Source organism: Neovison vison, chromosome 4, assembly GCF_020171115.1.
Source record: "Neovison vison isolate M4711 chromosome 4, ASM_NN_V1, whole genome shotgun sequence".
Classification (NCBI taxonomy): domain Eukaryota; kingdom Metazoa; phylum Chordata; class Mammalia; order Carnivora; family Mustelidae; genus Neogale; species Neogale vison.
Window position 1 is genome coordinate 168,507,021 of NC_058094.1, and position 22,196 is coordinate 168,529,216.

The 22,196-nt window shown below is 35.9% G+C and overlaps 1 protein-coding gene across 2 annotated transcripts in view; it reads right to left on the minus strand.

Moving 5' to 3' along the window:
- Positions 1-22,196, minus strand: part of THSD7A (thrombospondin type 1 domain containing 7A) — a 439,132-nt gene that overhangs the window by 75,840 nt on the left and 341,096 nt on the right. For both annotated transcript variants that reach the window (XM_044246118.1, XM_044246117.1), the window contains 3 exons: positions 17,187-17,381; positions 7,158-7,392; positions 2,688-2,803 (listed from right to left, as the gene is read on the minus strand). In XM_044246118.1, the coding sequence (XP_044102053.1) occupies positions 2,688-2,803; positions 7,158-7,392; positions 17,187-17,381 (546 nt within the window). The remainder of the gene's footprint in view (positions 1-2,687; positions 2,804-7,157; positions 7,393-17,186; positions 17,382-22,196) is intronic.

Sequence of the window (22,196 nt, forward strand, 5' to 3'; positions counted from 1 at the left end):
ATTTTTCTCCCTATTCTCTGTCTCTTTCCTCTTAAATAACATACCTTCACATGGTCACCTAAGAGTCTTCCTGGTGCTTTTGATCCTCCCTTGGGATTCTTTTTTATGTTCCTGCTTTCAAAACGATTGCTTCCACCTTCAACAAGGTTTTCCCTACTATTTTTTTCCACAATATTTCCCCCTTCCCTTCCTTAGAGCTCTGTTTTACAACTAAATTTTATTGAATCAAGTCTTAACATTATCTGGTTTATATTGAAGAGTTTTACATTTTAGAACTCATGCTATTCTGTATTTTAAATGAAATCAAAATCTCACTGAAGTCAGGGACTGTGTCTTCTCTACAGGGCCAGTAATGTACCAGTTTTATATAGGAAGCAATAAGTAAGAAATTCAATAAGTATTTATGCATATATATACACCAATAAGTATTAATTTAATTAACATGTACATAGTATTTACAGTTATTTCTTCATATGCCTGCTAAATTTAATTAAAAGGCCTAATTCAAGTAATCATAGTTTGTCACATAATTTTAATAAATTATAAATGGTCAAAATAGAGAAGAGCAAATCACTTTCTTGGTACTATAAAATTCAGCAGAAATCAAAATAAAAATTATATTATTCAATTTTAAATTACAGTATTTTTATAATTAATTACATCTTTTGTTTCTTTTCCAGGCATATATCTTTTGTTCCTTTTCCCTACACTAGAAAATTCATAGGCTACTAAAATAGTCTCTAATTCCTGGATATATCCTAATATCCCAAACTAATTTCAAATGAAGACCTAAAGAAATGCGAATTACTTACCTGATTCCTCACTTTTGTGACTATCCTAGAATCAGTTTAATGGAATATTTTGTGTTCTTCAACTTTATTTCCTTGAAATACTTTAGAGCATTTCAAATTTTATTTTAAAATACTTTACCCAGTACAAGGAAGTATTTAATATAAGAAAAAGGCAAAGGTTTTTCTTGCCTTTCATTTTCATTAAAAATATTATGTTTGTGTTAGTTTATTAACTACATGATTATAAGTGTAACTGCACATTTTTGGAATTATTAAATAATTGCCTTATACTAACATGAACATTATGTATAAAAACATTAAGAATAAATTTTGAAAGCACATGAATTCCATGTAATCAATAAGCTTTTTTACTGTAGTGATGAATAACTAATATTTACCACAGAAATGTTGACTGATAAAATATCATTCTGTTGCTGATTATGACCAAGCCAGATGATATCATCTGCTATTTAGTTTTTAAGCAAATAAAAGAAGAAAATGGAAAAATTGTCAGTGACACTGGTTTATGATTAAGTTTAATGCCATTAACATTGTTTTGAAAATGTTAATGCTTAAAACTTTTTACACCAAAACCGGTTTAGGTGTCTTAAAAGACTTTTAAAATAAAAATTTTATATTCTTGCTCACTTTATGGTTTAATTTTATTTGATGTTTCAAAGGTACCTAAATTTTTTTAAAAAGCGTAAAAAGGAACCCATGTTTTAACTGTATAAAATGATAATCACTCTGTAAAAACAATCCATTATTAAATTTATGATCTCATATAACATCTTAATGATTTAAATATTTTTGGCAATTTAAAATAGTGGTTAATCTAGAAGTTGATACATCTTTTTCTTTTTAATTATTTCATTTGCTTAGAGAGAAAGAGAATAAACAGTGGGAAAAGACAGAGGGGGAGGGAGAGAGAATCTCAGACTCTGCACTGAATGTGGAACATGGACGTGGGGCTAGACCTCACCACCCTGGGATCATGACCTGAGCTGAAATCAAGAGTCAAGTGCTTAACCAGCTGGACCACCCAGGCCCTTCAAGAAGTTGACTCTTAATTGAATCTCTTTAGTAAGAGTCCAGAAGCTTAAATAAGATAAAAACACAAAATAAATTTAAGAAAAACTATCAGTATTTGCTGGGAGAGTAAAATTAAAAAAAAAAAAAAAAAAAGGAGAGTGTCACCCAGGACACAGAGAAAATTCCTTCGAGTATTCCGTAAGTCACCTGGAGGATATGGATATCCTTCTCAGCAGCAATGAGAAAGGACACTTTCTGAGAAAAAGACACTCGGTTATCAAAGTGTCTGCCATGATATTAAAGAGTCTTTGTGAGAAATAAAAACAAAACCAACCAAACTGGGAGGAAATCCTCATCTTGCAAATGCCTCATGGCAGGTAAGTGTTAGAAGAGGTCTAATCCAGCCATTGTTCTCTTTCCTTTATTTGCAGCCTTGGGGGCTGCATAATTGAATTTTATGGTGAATCTGGGCCCATGGCTATCTATTTCTTGCCAGTAAGAGGGCTGGAAGCCATGAGGACGGATAAGATTGTTGTATGTTCTTTCTGAAATACACGGGGACACTACACATTCTTTTAGAATAACGTTAAAGGAAACCTTATTAATAGAATAAAGCCTAAAATCTACTCATTTCGATCTACATCATATAGTCTTAAATCAGTTTTTGGCATAAAACTCATCTGTTTGGCTCTTGAAAGCTGGCTATTTTCTAGAAGGAAACTAGAATTTTACGGCATGCACGACAAACCAGGATTACACAGTCCCATGTGAGAAGCACAAACACTGCTCAGCCAGAAGAACCTGGAGGTCCTGCCTGGTGAGTGTTTTCTAGGTGAGTGATCTGCAGAACTCTGGAGCTCATACCTTCTTTACATGAGGTGGGACATGATGTCCAGTCACTATATGGCGTCACAAGACAGTCCTTCCTGCAAGGAAGGAGACAGGGCCTCACTGTTTCAGGTCGAAGGCTTTCAGGACACCTAGGAAACGCAAAGGGAAATTACTTGGCCTCTTTGGTAACCCAGAAAACCAGGTAATTTAGTATCCTTAAATTTTTCATTACTAAAATGGCTAAACAGTCATCAACTTGTATTATTTAACTTCTAGGAGCCTGTTCATTTTTTCTAAGAACTATACAACTACATGATTCTTCCAAACTGGACCTCAGTAAAGCTTCGCAAGGCAGGATGTATAGATTTAATAATAGTAATTGTGTTACTAGAACAAAATAAATTAATTATACTGTAACTCCTTATAAAAATCTCTCCATTAATAAATACGTATTTTCTAACATGCTCTAAAAGAAATTTGTGGAAATTCAAATCACTAATTTAAGGACTAATTCTGCATCTCTGTATAATAGGCTTATTGCTGATTATAAGTTTCCAGGTTTTTCTACAGTTTATTTCTATAAAATATGCATGGCATAACATAAAATTTGTAATGGAATATATTCAATATACAGTACATGCTTCAAGAGGATATTTATAGCTATATATTTTATAATAACAAAACAATAAATGTATATAGAGTATTATGATAAGCAGTTTTTTGCTTTATTTCTGATTTCATTTAGTGTCTCTATTCTTATTTTGTCTTCCATTATCCCCAGTTTCAATTTATCCTAATTATGGGATTTTAAATATATATTTATAAATTAAAATTAAATATATTTATAAATTAAATTATTAAATAAATTAAATATATTTATATATTAAAATTATAAATATTGGGGACAAAAGAGTAAATGTAGATAAAACAAAAATAGTCAACTAATAATTCAAAGAAAAATAAAACACTGTGATTTTGACAAATTACAGTAAAATTAATTAAATTATTTTTAAAAATACAGCAAACATTTATTAGGAACACAAGAGAAAGAAAATGAGAAAACACTGAAATGTCTTAATTTATATAAGAGTTTTCACTTTTTAAAAGATAACTTTAGGAAGCTGATGTATGAGCTTTGAGTACACTGTCTTATTGATTGTATATTCAAGTGATTTTTTTTTTAACTTTCCCAATTCTTCTCTGTATCTTCAAGAGCTGATTCTACCATTTCTACTGGTCAAATATTGACCACTAGCATTTACTCTAGAAGAGGATGTATCTTAAGGACAATGAAACATAACAGCATAATTCATATGACTAAAAGTAACTTATTGTTCTGATTCCTAAGGAGTTCTCTTTTGACGTCATATAAATCTCTGACAAAGAAGCTAAGAGGCAGCGAAGAAATAAACCAACAACCACTAGTATTACTAGTTGCTGGAATAACTTGGCAAATTAGTGAAAAATGGGATTTAAAAACACTCCTGATGGCAGAAGTCAAATTTTCTGTAGGTCAGGATAAATTGCTTTTTAACAAATAGATTAATCAGATTTTCACAACTGAACTATGAGTAGAAAAAAAAAAACCCCAAAACATCATTAATCTCCTTTCCATAATATCTTTATAGCACTTTGCTGACACTTCACTTTTTATATAACTTGTATTACACTTATTTATCTACATGTTCCATCTCATACATAAATATTATGTTCTATTCAATTATACAGATACATGCTTTCCTCTTTCACTCTATAACACTAGGGTTTATTTGGAAGTATGTTTGAAAAATATATTGGACTCAAGATTTCAAAAAGAAATAATCTCCCTGGTTTATGTTGAGGATAATCTTGGATTTTCCTAATTGCTGGGACAACAAAGAAATTTAGATGGGAGTCACAGAAGTTAATGAATTGTTAGAAATAAAATTATAAATATCTAGAATTATAATGTAACCTGCATTAGCTAGAAAACATTGTATGGCAAAACCCCACATATAATACTGTTAATTATTTTGGAATTATGGAATTATTGATTAATAATTATTACTGGAGGCACTCCTTCTCAATGAAGCAATTTTACAATTTTAATAATGGAAGAGCATTCATAGCAAACTCTTCAAATTTTAGCCCTTTATAAATCAATGGAATTTACAGTGTTATCATTGACAACCTCCAAAATTCAGTTTTAGTTTTGAAATATCCACAGCAAGATACTTGGCTAACTGTGGAGAATAAAATTACTAACAACAAAGCCGTTAAATGAACACACAAAGATAAATTATACAGGCTAGATTACATCCAATAAAACGAATTCAGACTTCCTTTGGTGAAGCAATTGGTTCAGTCTACATGCTTCTTTTCTCCTTTGTACTGTTTGTATTTAGTGTTTGTGGTTTAAATCAAGGAATTGATTTCCCCCCAAATCTTATTCAAGGTCAAATTAAACAGATGTGATAGGAGTTGAAGTTTGTTACTCGGAGGATAGATAAGATCAATAACATTGATTTTACCATTGCACAGTAATCTGTTTTATTAAGAGGAGTTTAAAACAATGTTTCTATTTGCATTTTTGTTTCAAATGCCTAGCACTGAAAAGCATTCACTGAATTTAACCTAGCTGTTAGGGATAAGGGCAGTATCATCATCTCCTGGATTCACAGTATTTGCTTAATTTTTCAGAACTTTAATGGCAAAGTAAATCCATTTAACTTGACAAATCTATACACGCATCCAGGTCATTGGATAAAGGCTGCAAGGGCAAAGGAAATTTTTAATGGATTATTGTGGTGGCTGGACATGAGGCTTCAGGATAGCCTTCCTATTGAATGATTTAATGACATCCATCCATCAGGCTCTTTCACACATAGGTTTATACACATGTATATCTACTGCTTAGCAAAAACAGACTGTAACGTGGTAAGTGAGGAAAACATCAACAGCGCTATTTGTCGGTGATGAACTGTGAACAGGAACGGAGCGAGCTCACTTGTAGCAGCTCAGCATAATAACCCATAATCCTGTGCCAGGTTGGTCAGGTCACAGCCCTCCGCAGCAAGTATATCTACCTGTATGCTCATCCCAGCAACACCCAGAATCTTCCAGGGCTTGGCACTTCTGCCCCTGCTGTTAGTGCCAGAGAATTTTAATACACTACCCATTAACTCCCTGTGTTACATGGTTTACAACTTCAGCATTATATCTATTAAAATAGTGGTTTGGGGCTACCTATTAAGGATGTGGAATAGTTTCTCAATTTATTCCAGTCTTCCTGGCATGTATTTCCTAATGTTTCAGAATTTCAAATTATATAATCAAATGAAGTATGGGGGCAAAATATCCTTAATGCCTGGTACCCTGGCCACATAATAAGAACTCTTAATGGGATTATTATTTATCCCCTGAAGTTTTCCACACATCAGCTACATTATTATCATTTCCCCAAAACATTAGAAAGGATCTCAAATTTTTAAGGGAAAATAATATTTTCCCAGATTTATTGAGTGCTTATATTACTATTTTTTAAATCAAATCCTTTCAATTAACTTCAAAAACTAAGGCCAGAATCGGTTAAGGAGCATGCTTAAGGTCACACATGATACTGAAGCACCTGGCCAAGTGTTTGGAAATTTCGAGGCTGTTTTCATACCAGAGCAAACCTGACTGGTTTGACTTTCCCTGTCTTACATGGCTAAGGAGATTTGAATTCTAAAAGATTTATGCTGTCTATATCTCAAAAGATAAAAGTGCCCCCACCCTTAAAGGAATACGTTTTTGGAGTTGATTTATTAATTTTCTCAAATAATTGATTAGCTCAGTTATGCCGTGACATGTTTTCGTTCATATTTCTCACAGGGAACATATAATATGCCAACTCTTCTGGTTATTTGTCCTCCCCTCCAGCAAATCCTTTGCCTTGTTATTACACTATTTGTAACCACAGTGAGAAACTGATGGTTTTTCTACTTACCATAGCACTCATCCTATCCCAAGGCTCTCTTTCAGAAGTAAATGGCTTATTCATTTAACCATTAAAAGATGTAATAAGTTTGGCTTCAGTATTTTTGATATAGTATTTTCTAGGGAAAATGAAAGGCAGATCATAGAAGGCTAGAGCCCAATTAAACCAGAGTGGCAGAGTCCATAGCCTACGGGTACACAGGAGGTCACAGACGACCTGCGCTGCTAGGACTTCATCCACTGTCGTTATTGATCAGCCAGGCCCAGAGCAAGCCCTCCTTTCACAGCCTCACTAGCCTAATAAAAGGAGAGAAGTGCTGCCGTAAAACTGAAAGTGGGCACCACACAGAAATATATCTATGGGGTTTACAGATCCCAGGTACAAGACTCCTTCGCTGTTAGAACTTGATCAGCCGCTGACATTCAAAACAAACACATCCTGCTCTTGAGGACAGGTGTGACAAGCATCAAAAGGCAAGCGAAGCCTGAGCCAATCCTCTGCACGGCTGGCCATAGGATTTACCCTTGTCATTCTAAAGCCCTTACTTTTTGGGTCCTACTTGGCCCACGTTGACCCGCACACAGATGACTTTCCTTGTCTGCATGCCAACGGAGCAAGAGGCCTCCCCGTTCCAAGTCGTGGTCGTGTTGAAGGACGACACTGAAGTGTCCTCGATGCACTGGCCCCAGGGACCGGTTTGCCAGTGGTACACGGTGCAGGCATGCTCGTTACAGCCACGCACCTCCTGCAAAGCACTGCTGTTTGGACAGTGAGCTCCACCTACAGAAATGAACAACAGAAGAGGATTAGCTACGGTGCTGACAGGAAACTCACCATTCTCTCTTCTTCGAAATTAAGAGTAACAATGATACCTGTCATTTGTTAGCGCATACTAAGTGGCCAGCACGCTGCTGGGAAGGCAAATTACATAGTCATCTAATACCACTTGGCATCTTCCGGCTTCAATTTTAAGCGATGTAATATGCATGATTTTTGTTTTGGGGGACTATGGAGGACCTCAAAGAGGCATTATGCTCCAGAGAAGCAGAAAATAAGGTACAAATGACGAAGGGAAACACGGGGATTGAGATTCTGTAGATGGAGAAAACCCATTGTGTTTTCACATGTTATCCCCCAAACTGAAAATCTTAAATACATGGTTTAAAGTACCACATATTTTAATGTATTGGGCTTTAGGGTGGTGAAACGGGGGCTTAAAATCAACTGATGCTGTCTGATCTTCCCCAGTGTTACTGGAAAAGCCATGTAGTAATGATAGTGTACCATGTTTCTTCAAATCTAGGATGTCATTGGCTGGAAGATATATTATCATTTTGTACGTCAAAGAAAGAGCAATGGCTACAAGTTAAATGATGCTACACTGTTTCTTGATCAACCCTAATTTTTACTGTACACTTACTGAAATAGATTTGTAGGATTCATTTACATGGTTTTTAAAAAATGTGTCACTCAATTGCACACATACAAAGGGAAGACATTCCTAAATATCCTTTACGTTCAGAGTCCAAATCTTTTTTAGATTTTATTTATTTGACAGACAAAGATCGCAAGTAGGCAGAGAGGCAGGCAGAGAGAGAAGAGGAAGCAGGCTCCCTGCCAAGCAGAGAGCCCGATTCGGGGCTTGATACCAGGACCCTGGGACCATAACCTGAGCTGAAGGCAGAGGCTTTAACCCACTGAGCCACCGAGGCGCCCCCAGAGTCCAAATCTTTTGAGTCACATTTTAACTCACACTCATCAAAGTTTGCCCTCCTATACAGAATCATCCCTGTGGTATCAAAAGTGTTGATGATGCAGGATTTTTTTTTTTTTTTTGGTAAGAGCTCCCTACTATCTCCAGGGCTTTCTGCCAAGGTACTGGTATTCATTTCTAAGTTTTGATGTTGGCACATTTTTAATTGTACCAGAAGATGTCAATAAAAGATTTAAGCAAGCAACTGAGGAACAGTTATTAGCTGTTTTTGTTTATTTTGGGCAGAAATATCATGGAATCACTATTGCCACCAGGAATAACAATAAAATTCAGGTACTAGCAAAGATAGCTATGTTTTAATTGCTGTCTGGCTGCTGTGGTTTTAAAATACAGCCATTTTAAGATGCCATAATTACAGAGATGATAAAAGGTAAAAGGGCTGTATCTTTTAATCAAAAGAATATAGTATGAAGTTGTCACTATGGAACCATTTTTTATGGGCTAGCCCTGTTATAAGTACTTTGTAGGGGGATCTCATTTTACATCCCAAACTGCATCACAAGTTAAAAAGTGGATGAGCCAATGTAACTTAAATGATATAATGGTAACAGGTCAGAATTTATGGAGCCCAGTTTCTTACCCCTATGCTATGTATAATGCCAATTATAAAAATGAGAAGCTTTATATTGTTAAAAGCAGAGTATAGGAGGAATTTATTGCTTATTTTATTGATAATTTAATCTATTTTAACTTATGTAGCCCTTGGACTTAATCTATCTTTATTTATGTAGTCTTCTGGATTTTAGGAACAGAGAATATTGATTGTTGGGGCACCTGGGTGCCTCAGTCAGCTCGGCAGAAGACTCTTGATTTTGGCTCAGGTCATGATCTCAGGGTCCATGATCTTGGAGCCCCATATCAGCCTTCATGCTCATCAGGGACTCTCTTTCTCTCTCTCTTTCCCTCTGCCCCTCCCCTTTCTCTCTCTTTCTCAAATAAATAAATACAATCTAAAAAAGAAGACGAAGATGAAGAAGAAGAAGAAGAAGAAGAAGATGATAATACCTGGTTGTTAAACAAGAAAAGGTGATTCAATAACTAGTGATCCTCAGACAGAAGTGGGCCCCCAACTTTGAGATATGAGTAAAAGTCATAGACAAACTACCCCCTGAGATGGTCTTCATTTACCGTTTCACTTACTATTAATACACCCTCTAACTCAGCAAATACATCGGTAGGCAGTGTTTGTGAGAATTTAACTGCAATTCAGAATCATTTATACCGTGTTGAGCAGGGGATCAACATCAGAATAACCTGCATTAAGCAGCATTTCATTAAAATCCCTGCTTCATGGTGGTGAAAACATCTGTCACAGATCACAGCCCGTCCTCCATCACACAGATCAGTGATCCAGGCAGCCGCTGAAAAGAAGTTTAGGATTTGAATAGGAATGGATTCTAAAACATACTAATTGGATCCGGGAGAAGTAAATGAGGGCTCTTATAACCCATTCCCTGAGGCTCTAGATTTACCCAATCTTAAGACAAATACCTAATTATAGGCGTGAAACATATACACTTTAGTTAATCATTTTAACACTACCTTTATATTTATTTAATAGTAAAATTGTTGATCTTCTATGAAAAAAGCATATATTTACCTCATTTTCACTGTGGGCATATGTATGCTGTTTTAACTGTGATTCTAAACTCTTATAATTGTTTTTGACATTGGAATTGACTCGTTGGCTTTAGAACATGTGATAGGAAAAAAAACTTCTACGGCATCAGCATAGGGTGTCAAGGAACTGCAAGATGGTAGTTAAGTTTACAGACAGAAAGGCTATTTATTTTCTTGCCCCAATCCACATTAAAGCCACATCAGCAGTTTTGGTCTGATGTCAGGATACTCGTGCAGATAAGCCCCAAAGTGGTCTTAATTATAACAACGATATGGCAATTTCAAAAGCATGGCTTGGGTAATCAGTCATTGCAGCATCGTCCTGTTGTTTGGGGAATAATTTTACGGTAGAAAAATTGATAGATATAATATTGAATTTATTTATTATTTATGGAAAGATCTAATTTCAGACACATGGGAATATTTCTATAGTACTGGGGAAATTATAAAATGTCATCTAGACAAAACTAATGATAAATGGTATTTAAAAAAAATTCTCGGACCCATAAAAATATATACTTCATACTAATGTGACTATATAGGTGTTCTATCATTCCGTGAAGTGGAAAGACTTTATAATCCTTCGACGAAATTCTACTGTATAACTTAACGTCCACACTTCTATTAAAATACCAACTATTATAATGTGAAACTTTTCTTATAAAAATGAAAAAGTGACTTTTCCTCTCCACCTCAAGCCTATAAATGCTGTCTGTGTGAACATACATTTGAACAGAGCTGTAGTGTTTCTGTTTCCGGCATTGAAGTCCTTATAATTTAAATGAAAAGACTGAAAAGATAAAAGAACCGTGTTCAAAACATTAAGTGGAAACATGTGTACTGAGTTCTATAGTACGCAATGTTTACGGCCAATACTTCAAGAGACAGATACCTACAAGGGTTAGAAATAGTTTTTGCTGTTCTCAGGGATCTTATTTATAAAGCAGTGGGGAAAAGTAGTAGGGATGGGCAAGCATACAGATAAGTATAATTTTAGGCGGAATACTGTAATCACGTTAAAAGAGGTAGCACCATTGAGATTCAAAAGTGTTAAGATTCTGTTCATTTTTGGGGCGGCTGAAAAATGCCTCTCAGTAGGAGGTGCTGAGGTGAGTTTTGAAGGAGTGGGATTTTGACAAGTAGCGTTCGGGGAAGGGAGAGAAAGAAGGGAACATTTTCCGTAAGCAGAAGAGCTACTAAAAGCCAAGGCATGGCAGGCAGACGTGATGCGGGAATTAGCAATACAGATGCAGTCCACTGGAGTCCCAAGTTCACACAGAGAAACAACAGGCAATACGGGTAAAAAAGTGGATGGGGCTCATGCTAAGAAGTGGCTATCAGTGTACTATGAATTACAGTTTTTAAAACGCTTGTAATTTTGCCTGCTTATAGCAGCCCGGATCCCCCTGACAGCAGACCACCCCTTGGACAAAAAAACACACTGGCAATGGCATGATTTCGGGGAGCTGAAGGGAAGAACGTTAGCCACGGGGAACCTCGGAAGATTTCACTGTCACACACCATCCCTACTCCCCTCCTTTGTCATCCCTTGCAGAGAGAGGAAGAAGACATTCCACTGTGGGGTCCGCATAAATCTTGTGTGGCGGTTGTGGTCACGCAGGGACAGATTGAAACAGAACTCCGTTTTCAAAGTCAAGAATGGAGGGTGAGGAAGTGACGGTACTTTTACTTGGAAGGCAGAATCCATGAGTCTGTACATATAATGGATTCTGGATTCTTCAAATCTGTCCAGGAATAAAAGGAATCCTTAGGCCCTTTAGCTGTGAAAACCCAAAGTTAAAATACCAATATTACCTCTTCAGTGTTTTGTATTTTAAAATATAATTTTTGAAGAAGACTGCTAATTATGTGAAAAAAATTGGCAAAATTCTATTTCACTTTGCATCTATTTTCTGTATTTATAAAGCAGGTGCAAAGACACACTAAAATTTGGCTGATGAAGTTATAGTATCAGGTCATTTTGAACTTTCCAAAAAAAAAAAATCCTCTCATTTCTTGCTCCTGTAAGGATAATTAACTATGTAATGAGAGCTAACAGAAGCTGTAATTATGCTTAGTGGAAAACATTTTGAAAATCAGTTTTTCTTTTTAAACATGGTTTCAAAAAATTCAGATGGCTATAAATCTAACATTAATTTTTAATTTCTTATTCAAATTCAACAGACTACTATTTATATATTAAAAATATGCCAGGCTGAAGTGTTAAAAGATTGCTTCCTTTCATATCTTCCCAACACAATTTTTGTTCAGGGCCAATAACATCTGCACACTTATCCCCGCACTGTGTGGCTAGGCCTGAGACACTAACGAATCATTCTATAAAACCGAGAGGAAACAAGAGGCAATTGCAAGTCCAAGGAATAGAGTCAAGGTCACACAGAAAGGTCACTGTTGCAAAAATGCTCCTGGCCATACACCTGAGCCATCAATTTGCGGCCTGCAAACCAGGGACCACTGAAGGCCTGGATGGTTATGTGAGTCTCAGAGGCTATAGAAAACTCCACAAAAATCTGGACATGATCTCTGCATCCTCCTCCTCAAATATTTTTTAAAGTATTTTGGGACCCACCCCATAGTTTGCCCAAAACAAGGAAGATTTTTACCTTGAGTTATACAATGCCAAAAAGTGAAATACCAATTTTATTTAAACATACATGCACACTCCCCCTTTTGTTTTTTTAAGTTTAAAAGATGTATTTTTGCTTTCTTCAGCATATTTACTATCTCTAGTTGCTACCATTTGTATTTGCTTTCCAAATGACATTTGCATAAGAATCTTTTTGTGATAATTTGTTGCTAACAATAGGTTATAAAGTGTTCCTCAAGACTGCATGAAAAGCAATTATATTCAAGCTGTTTTTTAATTAATTTTTTATGTTTAAATTTTGAACCAAGCTTAAAATTATAGGAAAATTCAAAATATATTATCAATAATTTTCCTCCCTGGATCATTGGGACAGAGTTGTTGAAATGATACCTCACTACCCTAAATACTTAAATGTTTATTTCTTATAGTCAAGGGCATTTTCCTACATAAACACATTCAATATTTGAGATCAGGAAACTAGGAAACAAACATTGACACATTATTACTATCTCCTCCTTATACCTATTCAGATTTTCCAACTGTCTCAAAATACCCTTTTTACAGTGGAAAAATCTATAACCAAGTTTTGCATTTAAGTATCATGTTTTGGAATCTCCTTCCATCTGGAATAGCTCCCTCATTTTTTTCTTAATTTTCATGATTAAGTGCCCCTTGGCTCTTAAGGATATTAAAGATCAGTTATTGTTTTTCAGTGTTTTTCAATTGGGACATTTCCTCATGATTATATTCTACAATATGCATCTTTGACAGGCACGTCACAGACCTGATGCCATTTTATCATTGCATCATACCAGGAACACATGAATTTTCTTTGCTCCACTACCACTAATTTAAATTTTGATCCTTGAGTTAAGGTGGTGTCTGTAATACTTCTCCATTAGAGAGATACTTGAGACTAAATAAAACGCTCTTGGTTAGATGCTCAGTTAATACATTCATTTATTTATATGAAATATGGATCCATGGTTTCCTATTTCATGTAATGGGTTATATTCTGTTATTAATATTATTTTGGCATTTACATTGTGGGCTTTGATAACCCACTCTGAACCCTGCAGACGCCCACCTGATGAGACAGATGCTCAACCACTCGACTCCACCAAATGACTTTTTAGAGAAAATTGTTCAGGAGCAGAGAGTTAGAGTCCAGAAAGAAAGTGAAGAAGGAAAGGGAAAGAAAGAAAAAGTAGTATGGGGAAGAGGACGTATTATTCTGTACCCTATCATTCACATAGTAGGAACAAAGAAATAATCGATAAAAGTCCTAACATTTCAAAAACTGGAGAAGCTTGGTTTATCTCCTGAATTGGGGGCATAGAGAATCATCTTTTATCATACATCTACAGAGACAGACATAGAGATAGATGTAGACACACACACGCAGACACACAAACCATAAGAAAACTAAGCGTATCAGGGGTAAGACCAGGAGCTAGCACTCCTCTTCTCGAGCACACACTAGGATTACATCCCCCCCACCCTGCAACTGAAGTTAGGTTCAACTTCAAGCCATGATTGTCTGATTTTGCTTGGTCAATGAAATGTCAGTAGGAATGACTTAAGTCCCTTCTGTATGGAAGAACGTAATGCTGATGGTTAGAAATCACCAGACAGACTTTCCAACTAACTTCTTCCACTGGCACTGGGGAGTGGGTCTTCATTTGGAGGTGCAAGCTGAGACCGCCTTGGAAAGCCACCCAATGCCATGGCAATGTTCCCATAACAAAGCAATAGTTTCTCTTTTAAAAGTTTTTAAGCTGCTGAGCTGTTTGTTACTACAAAACAACTGGGTGGCTCAGTTGGTTAAGCAGCTGCCTTCGGCTCAGGTCATGATCCCAGCGTCCTGGGATCGAGTCCCACATCGGGCTCCTTGCTCGGCAGGGAGCCTGCTTCTCCCTCTGCCTCTGCCTGCCATTCTGCCTGCCTGTGCTCACTCTCTATCCCTCTCTCTCTCTCTCTGACAAATAAATAAATAAAATTAAAATAAAAACAATTAAAAAAAAACAACTCAATCTGCTCTATTAATACAAGAGGTTATATAATATTCAGTATAATGTTCAACAGTAAAGTTACGCCTGAGATAGATAAAAGGTTATCTTTTATTTTGTGAAGCAGCATTGGCTTTGTAAATCCAGATTAGTACTTTGCACATGGATTTGTAACTTATTTCACCAGAAAGTTGTATGTCTAAACACTCAATACTTAATTTTAATAATGTCACCTTTGCCCTTAAGGTTATCACAGTAATTTTCTGATTTAGAAAATTCAGAATATGTTTGACACATACAAACATTAATTCTCGGGGAATACTAAAAAGACCTACCTTGGTGCAGAATTATAAAGTGTCATCTAATTAGCAGGGGGCCACATTTTAAAACTTCCTGCAAAATGAAGTTTTTGAGTAATTTTAAGAAGTGTTCAAAACTACGAGACTTATTTTGTGAGCAAGAAAATGTTTCCATGTCCAGCGAATAATGGGTACTAAATAGTTTTTGAAACACAGATCCCTCTTTAAATATCTCCTATAATTATACCAGTTTTTATAACTGTTATTAACAGAGACAAGCAGCAGCAGATTCTCCACTGACAGCTTCCTATATGGTTTCTGTTTAAAATTATGTTTTGAATTCATGCCTTTATGATTTACTATATAAACATCTATAATTTTCCAGCACGGCCTGCTTATGATGCAGCTACTAGACTTAATTAAAAATTATCGAAGTCTCACCCTTTCAAACTAAGTGGGTGATACACATCAAAGATCAATCATAAATTTCTGCCTTTAAAGCATTTCATGACCTTTCAGTGTGAAGCATCATGTCTAGAGAAATAATGATCTGGTGGGTTCTGCAAGCATGGCAAAAATCTCTGCCATGTGACTCACGGGGCGAAAAGTCACTCATTACTAGTCACACAGCCAGTGTCTGCAGAGTATAATAGATTTATAGGAAGCAGGGTGACCACAGATCTAATTTTAATGAAGTCCAAGACATAATCTGAGCTGATAGAGTTTGAAGTCTGAATATAATCTATGCAAGGTTAAAGTTACTGTTTGACAAGACAAGGAATATAACTTTCTAAAATGTTCTAGCTCTCTATTTGGTTCCCAGATACACTTTTTTTGGGGGGGGGGTACCAAATGGTTCAAATTATATTAAGGTAACCAGAAAAATATTTTGGGACACTTTATTTTTTTATTTATTATTTATTTATTTATTTATTTTTAAGATTTCATTTATTTATTTGACATACAGAGATCACAAGTAGGCACAGAGGCAGGCAGAGAGAGAGGAAGGGAAGCAGAATCTCCGCTGAGCAGAGAGCCCAACTCGGGGCTCAATTCCAGGACCCTGGGATCATGACCCGAGCCGAAGGCAGAGGCTTAACCCACTGAGCCACCCAGGTGCCCCTTGGGAAACTTTAAAACAAAATTCTAAAATTTCCTATAGGTTGACTGTGTCAAATAAGCTAAATTTTTCTCTCCGGTCTTAAGACTAAGGTAATCACACTTTTGCATGGCTATTATATTCATAGATAGCATGTTTGACGAAATAAAAACACTATCAGGTTTTGACCACCAAAATGTTTCAGAAGTAGAAAAATAAAACTGGCAGCTTAAAAACTCCTCCACAATTTATTTTTTGGGGATATACACAGAGAAACACATTCAAATTACAAACAGAAATCATTACTTACTAGTGCTAACTATGAATGAGGAGAAGAGTCATTCAGCTTGGTAAGGTTTAAATAATATACACCTATATTCTTGAGACAGAACATGCCTTAATGTGATAGAGCTTGATGATGTCTATGTTTTTCTTAGTCCTGTGGTATTCTCAAGAATGACAAGATTAAGTATGACATTATATCACCCAGTCACACAGAGGCCAAATTAGCATTTGGATGTAAGCTTGAGAGATAATTACCAAGAACCTTATATTTCTCGACAATAAAGCTTACACAAGTGAGGTATGAATAAATGACAAAGCATGCTTTATTCCCCCAACAGGATGAGGTGATTAAGGAGCAGCATATTTGAAAAATGAACACAATGTACAGATGAGACTTCTGGATCTTAGAGCCTATGATCAAAAACCTGAGTGGCAGAGAAGCCATGTAATTTTCCTTCAAGTAATAATCATGCTGGTGTTTCTTTAAAAACAAGACACTTCTTCATTGAACATATATGCCTGTTTATGAGAAGGCAGAATGTCATCTCAAAGGGAAAAAAGTTTGGGAAGCCATTTTCATACTTTTGCACAGGTTTAGCATTCAAACTAGAAAGCAGTTATTAGGAGAGAGTTAAGGCAAAGCAACTACTTTTTAAAGTCTTTCTTCTTTTATTAAAGATCTATTTTCAAGATTAATTTTGGGGAAAAGAAGTTGCTGCATAGGTCAACAGATATTAAATTTCCTTGAATTGCTGGGATTCTGGAAGTAGATTTTTGTGTAGCATCACCTTAACCGCAAAAGACAAAAAAAAAAAAAAAAAAGGATGCCAACTTCAGAAAGGAATCTGAATCCACTTCTGAAGCTGAGGACCAGCCTTACCTTCCTCACCGGCATAGGCCAGAATGGACCGTGCCCGTATCTGCTTCCCTTCTGTGGTTTTCCCGGAGCAGGTGTGTGAGCAGGAGGACCACAAAGACCACATGCTGAGCACACAGTCCTTTGGGCATGGGGCGTAACAGGCAACAGGGATGGGGAAGATGGCATCTCTGCACAGCTGTCTGTCAACTTCTTCTCCTGGGGAAGACATCGTCACGAACAATCTATCAGTTTTAAATAAATGTAAAATGAGCAATTGTAACCAGATGGGCACCAAGATAAATTAGGTTATTTGGTTCTTAGTTAAAAACAAAGCTAAAACAATGCCCACGACAGCCAGATGTTAAAAGAACACAAGGAATAAATATATACCTTTAACTGAAGCTTCTTTTATTATTAGAAGCTTAGGTGTATAGATCAAGCACAGTGCTAAAAGTATTTTTTACTACAGATAGCTGCCCAGTTAGTGACTTTTCTATTTATAATATTAACCTTGCAATAAATAACATCAGTGAATTACACTCCCCTTTTTATTGCATTATTGGAGATGTACCATTTACATCATCATTTACAAATAACACCTCTACCCAGAGCATGTACCATATATTTTCATGAACCAACTCAGGTATCTCTGCAAACTGTCTCCCAGAGAATTTATTTTTGTATGACTGGCAACCTTTTTTTTTTCTCTTTCATAAAAATTACTGTGTTAGTTGGAAATAGCCAAGATATGCAAATAATAGGCTAAAACATAAAACTGTTTAAGTGGTCCCATTGGAAGAGGGGGAGAAAAATGACAAGGTAAGCAAATGGCAAAAGATGGTGTCACTCCAGCACTTAAAACTCATCAGCAGTTTCCTGTTGCTCTTAAGGCAGAGATGAAAGTTCTTAAATGTTTACAAGACCTATAATGACCTGGCTCCGGATTCTCTTCCCAGCTTCATCTGACCCCACTCCTTTGCCTTGCGAGCTCTAGAGGTTGGCACGTCTTTAGTATGTGTTGAATGAATACAATGAGATGTACAAAAGGCCAATGAGGAAGAAAATGTCTTTGTGATTAATGAATGCCAAAGACAGCTAAAAGGATTACAAATGACCAAAATAGAATATGAAATGAACTCTACAGCGTCGCTGGTTAATGTAGGGTGTCAATGACATCAGTGGAACAGAGCAAAACAATCCAAAAACAAGCAAAAGCTGATCTATTATTTTACCAGAAAACATGACCATAATTCTGGATAAATATATCACAAACGTGTGCCTTGGGCCATTACACCTTCACGTGAGAAAGAGTGACTAATTATGCTACTTTTCACTGCTATTAGAAAAGCAACGCAGAGCTGTTTCTCACTGATGGAAGGCTAGGAGCATCGTGTTAATGTACGGTCCTTTATTCATACATTTGAAAAACAAGATAGAAAATAAGAAGAATTCAATTGGAAATGCTCTAACAGGTTAATAGTTACTAGTTTGCAGGGCCTTGTATCATTAGACACAATCAGAAGTCAAGTGGAGCATTAATAAGCCACCAGTCTGCAAGGCTTTAAATGATTAGATTCGCTTACTAGTAAGTCAGACTCACTGAAATGACGATGGACTCATCATTGTATCATTCAGTCTTTAGTTACTGTGATCTGTGGGATCTCTTTTAATTCTGCTTTTATTGGCTTTAGGCTTTGGCTTACATCCCAGTAAAACAATATGGAGATAGATTGTAGATTTATAGGTACTGAAGGTAGAATATGAAAATCATTACAGTAAAAGGTATTTAATATTTTACAATTTATGTAATAATGACTCTTCGTCCTACTAAACTTTTTTCTGAGGGCAAGAGGGGACTCGCATATGTCTTAGTTCTTTGCTGCTACTTTTAATGTTCTATCTACTCTCTTTCACTTTCATTTCTAATATCCTGTGAAAAGGAAGGCAAGTTTGGTGCTCTAGCCTATAATCAACCAGGAATTACAGTTTTATTTCTTCTTATAGTTACTTAATCATTTCTACTCAGAAAAATTTAACTCATTCTGCAGCAACTGAAAGTATGCAATGTGGGTGCTATTATAAAATTAATTTTCAAAGCAAAAGTGGTAGATTTCTCTTTCTCGTAAACTGAAGGGATGTACAATTTCAACCTTTCTTGCTTTATGACTTCTTCTTCTTCTTTTTTTTTTTTTTCAGCCTGTGTCCTGTATCTTACGTGAGCTCTTTTCACCCATCTTGTTCCGCTTAGCCCGGTGCATTTTCCAGTAGGTACGTTTGTTCTAGAACACATCTTAATCCTCTGTGGAGCTATTAAAACCCACCTTGGATTCAACCTCTAAATTCCCTTAGATGTCAGCCCTTACTGCACTCCTCCCAACATGGCCAGGTAAGCCCCTGGCTCTGATGGCTCTGGACTGTCAGCGTTGTTCTGCATCCACAGAATGGCATTATGTTCTAACCATAATGATTTTTTCCCCTTTTCTCCTACAGAATAATCTTATCACTGCCTCAGGGACTTGGCATTCTCCCTTCCCTTTGTATGACAATTTCAGATCTCATGGCAGACTACTTTTCAATATTCAGGTTTCGGTTCAATTGTCCCCTTCCTGGAGGAGGCTTTATTGACCATACACAATCTCACAATAACTACATTTTATTTTCATTACAGCTTTACTCACCACTGGAACCTAATGAATTGTTTATAAGTTTATCTTCTAATCCTACTACTAGATTAAAAACCCAATGAGGGCATGATCTTTCTCTCTCTTGTTATTTTATACTTAGAACCTAAAACACTGCCTGGCACATAAAAGACACTAAATAATCTTTCATTAAATGAACAAAGGAATCGATTAATTTTAAACTGTTGTATCAGGAAACAGAATGCTGGATTAGACATATATGGATTTGAGTACAGTATTTCATAAATCGCCATGCACTCAACTGCTCTAGGACTTGTTACCGTGTATCCAGTGGGCAGGCAGCATATGCACCAGCTGGAGTTTGCTAGAAATGCAGTCTCTCAGATTCCATCCACTAAATCATTATTTGCCTTTTATAAAGGCCCCCAGGTGATCTCCATGCACATAAAATCTGAGAAGCATTGCTCTAGAATTTTTCTGCCTTTCTTCTCTTGTGTTTTGAATAGGACCAGATTGCTTCTTGAATGAGTAGCTACAGATTCATCTGGACTCTATACCAGACATCAATCATTTCTCTGTGGGACTTCCCTTTAGACTTCTCTTTATACAGGGTATACTTAGATGAAAACAATCAATGAGCAGTTACTGATTACACATCTTTTGTCAAGCCCTATGCTATGAATATTGTATACCTCACCTCAGGTAATTGTCACTGCAGCATTTTTTTGAGGTATGACTGAAAGATAACATTAATTTCAGGTGTACAACATAATGCTTTGATATTTGCATACATTGTGAAATAATCATAATACATCCAACTAACATTTGTTCCCATACAGAGTTACAGTTTTTTTTTGACTGATAGAGACTTTTAAAACTTACTCTCCTAGCAACTTTCAAATATACATTACAGAATAGTCAACTATAGCCACCATGCCTTACCTTACATCCCCATGACTCGTTTATTTTATAACTGGAAGTCTGTACCTTCTACAACTTTTAGACATAGGTACTAACATCTGATTTTTACTTTAAATGAAACTGAAGCTCAACAAGCTGAAGTTTACTGTCTCAAAGAGCAGAAATTTAAGTAAAGAAGCTAAGATTTGAACTGAGTTTTAACCAATTCCCAATCTATTTTTAATTGGCATGGTGGTAGGGAGAATGCGGGATGCCAAGAGAGTTAAAAAAAAATGGATGAAACTTCGCCTACGAAAAGTCCAGAAACTCAAAAGCCCAGAAATCACTCTAAGTTGTTCCTTGGGACACAGTGAAGCATAGTGGCAGCATATACTGTCTCAGATACAAAGACTAGGCATGTTGATGTGTCCAAGGTTACATGTTTTTGCTTACAGCCATTGGAAAAATGGCAACGGTTCTATGAAAACATGAAATCGTTAAGATCTTTGACTTTGCTTTCAACGGGTGCTTTAATCAACTCAATGCATTGACCACTAACTGGAATCCTTAGGAAGTGTGCGCTTTTAAGCTAAATGTCCAGGAGCACCCCAGGCATGAGTCATCAGGGAAACAGGAGAGAAAGAAAGGCTGGGTTTATGGCTATCACAGGTTAATTCCATAATTTGTGATTTGCAACCACATTCTAGGAGTGCAACTTCTATCTTATTTTTAATATAAAAAGTGACCCTGGAAATAAAGTCTTTATCTATATGTGCTTCAGAAAATAACTTCATCCTTCTTCTTCACATTGAAAGTTGTTTTTGATTGATAAACATTATTTTAATTAGATAAGAACTGTTTTGCATGACACTATTTCAGAAAATGTATGATAGTAAGTTAAACATGTACAAATCCAAATATCAGGTTAATTTATAGTCTTTCCATATAGAGGAATGAAAATTTAGCTGCTGAACATTTTGGAAATTCCATTTTTCCATATCTATTACCCTACTGTTAGGATATTTTCAACTACCATATGTCCCCAATATAGAACCTTTTAAGACTTTGATTATCTGAATTTGCATCCAAATAAACCTGGGCTGATAAATCTAATTATCATTATAGTGAATGATGTGGTTCTACAGCTCATTTAGCAACAGCTAATGCAACTTGTTTTTTTCTTGCTTTCTTTTTTTTTTTTTTTTTTCTTTAGTCTTTCTGAGGACAATTTCTTAGTTAGATCCTGGACATGATATCATAAACATTTAGAATCTACACACTTGTCATTGTATATTAAATATACCATTTTTTTTGGCATACACGTTCCAACATAAAATTTTCAAAGGACTGCTTTATATTTATGACTTTTATTTTTCTCCCTTAAAGGTCTAGGCATCTTAAACAAACCTACAAAAATGTATATTTTACATGAAATATGTAACACAGAAAGAAATGAATGAACCATTGTCTACATATTACAACTATCTTA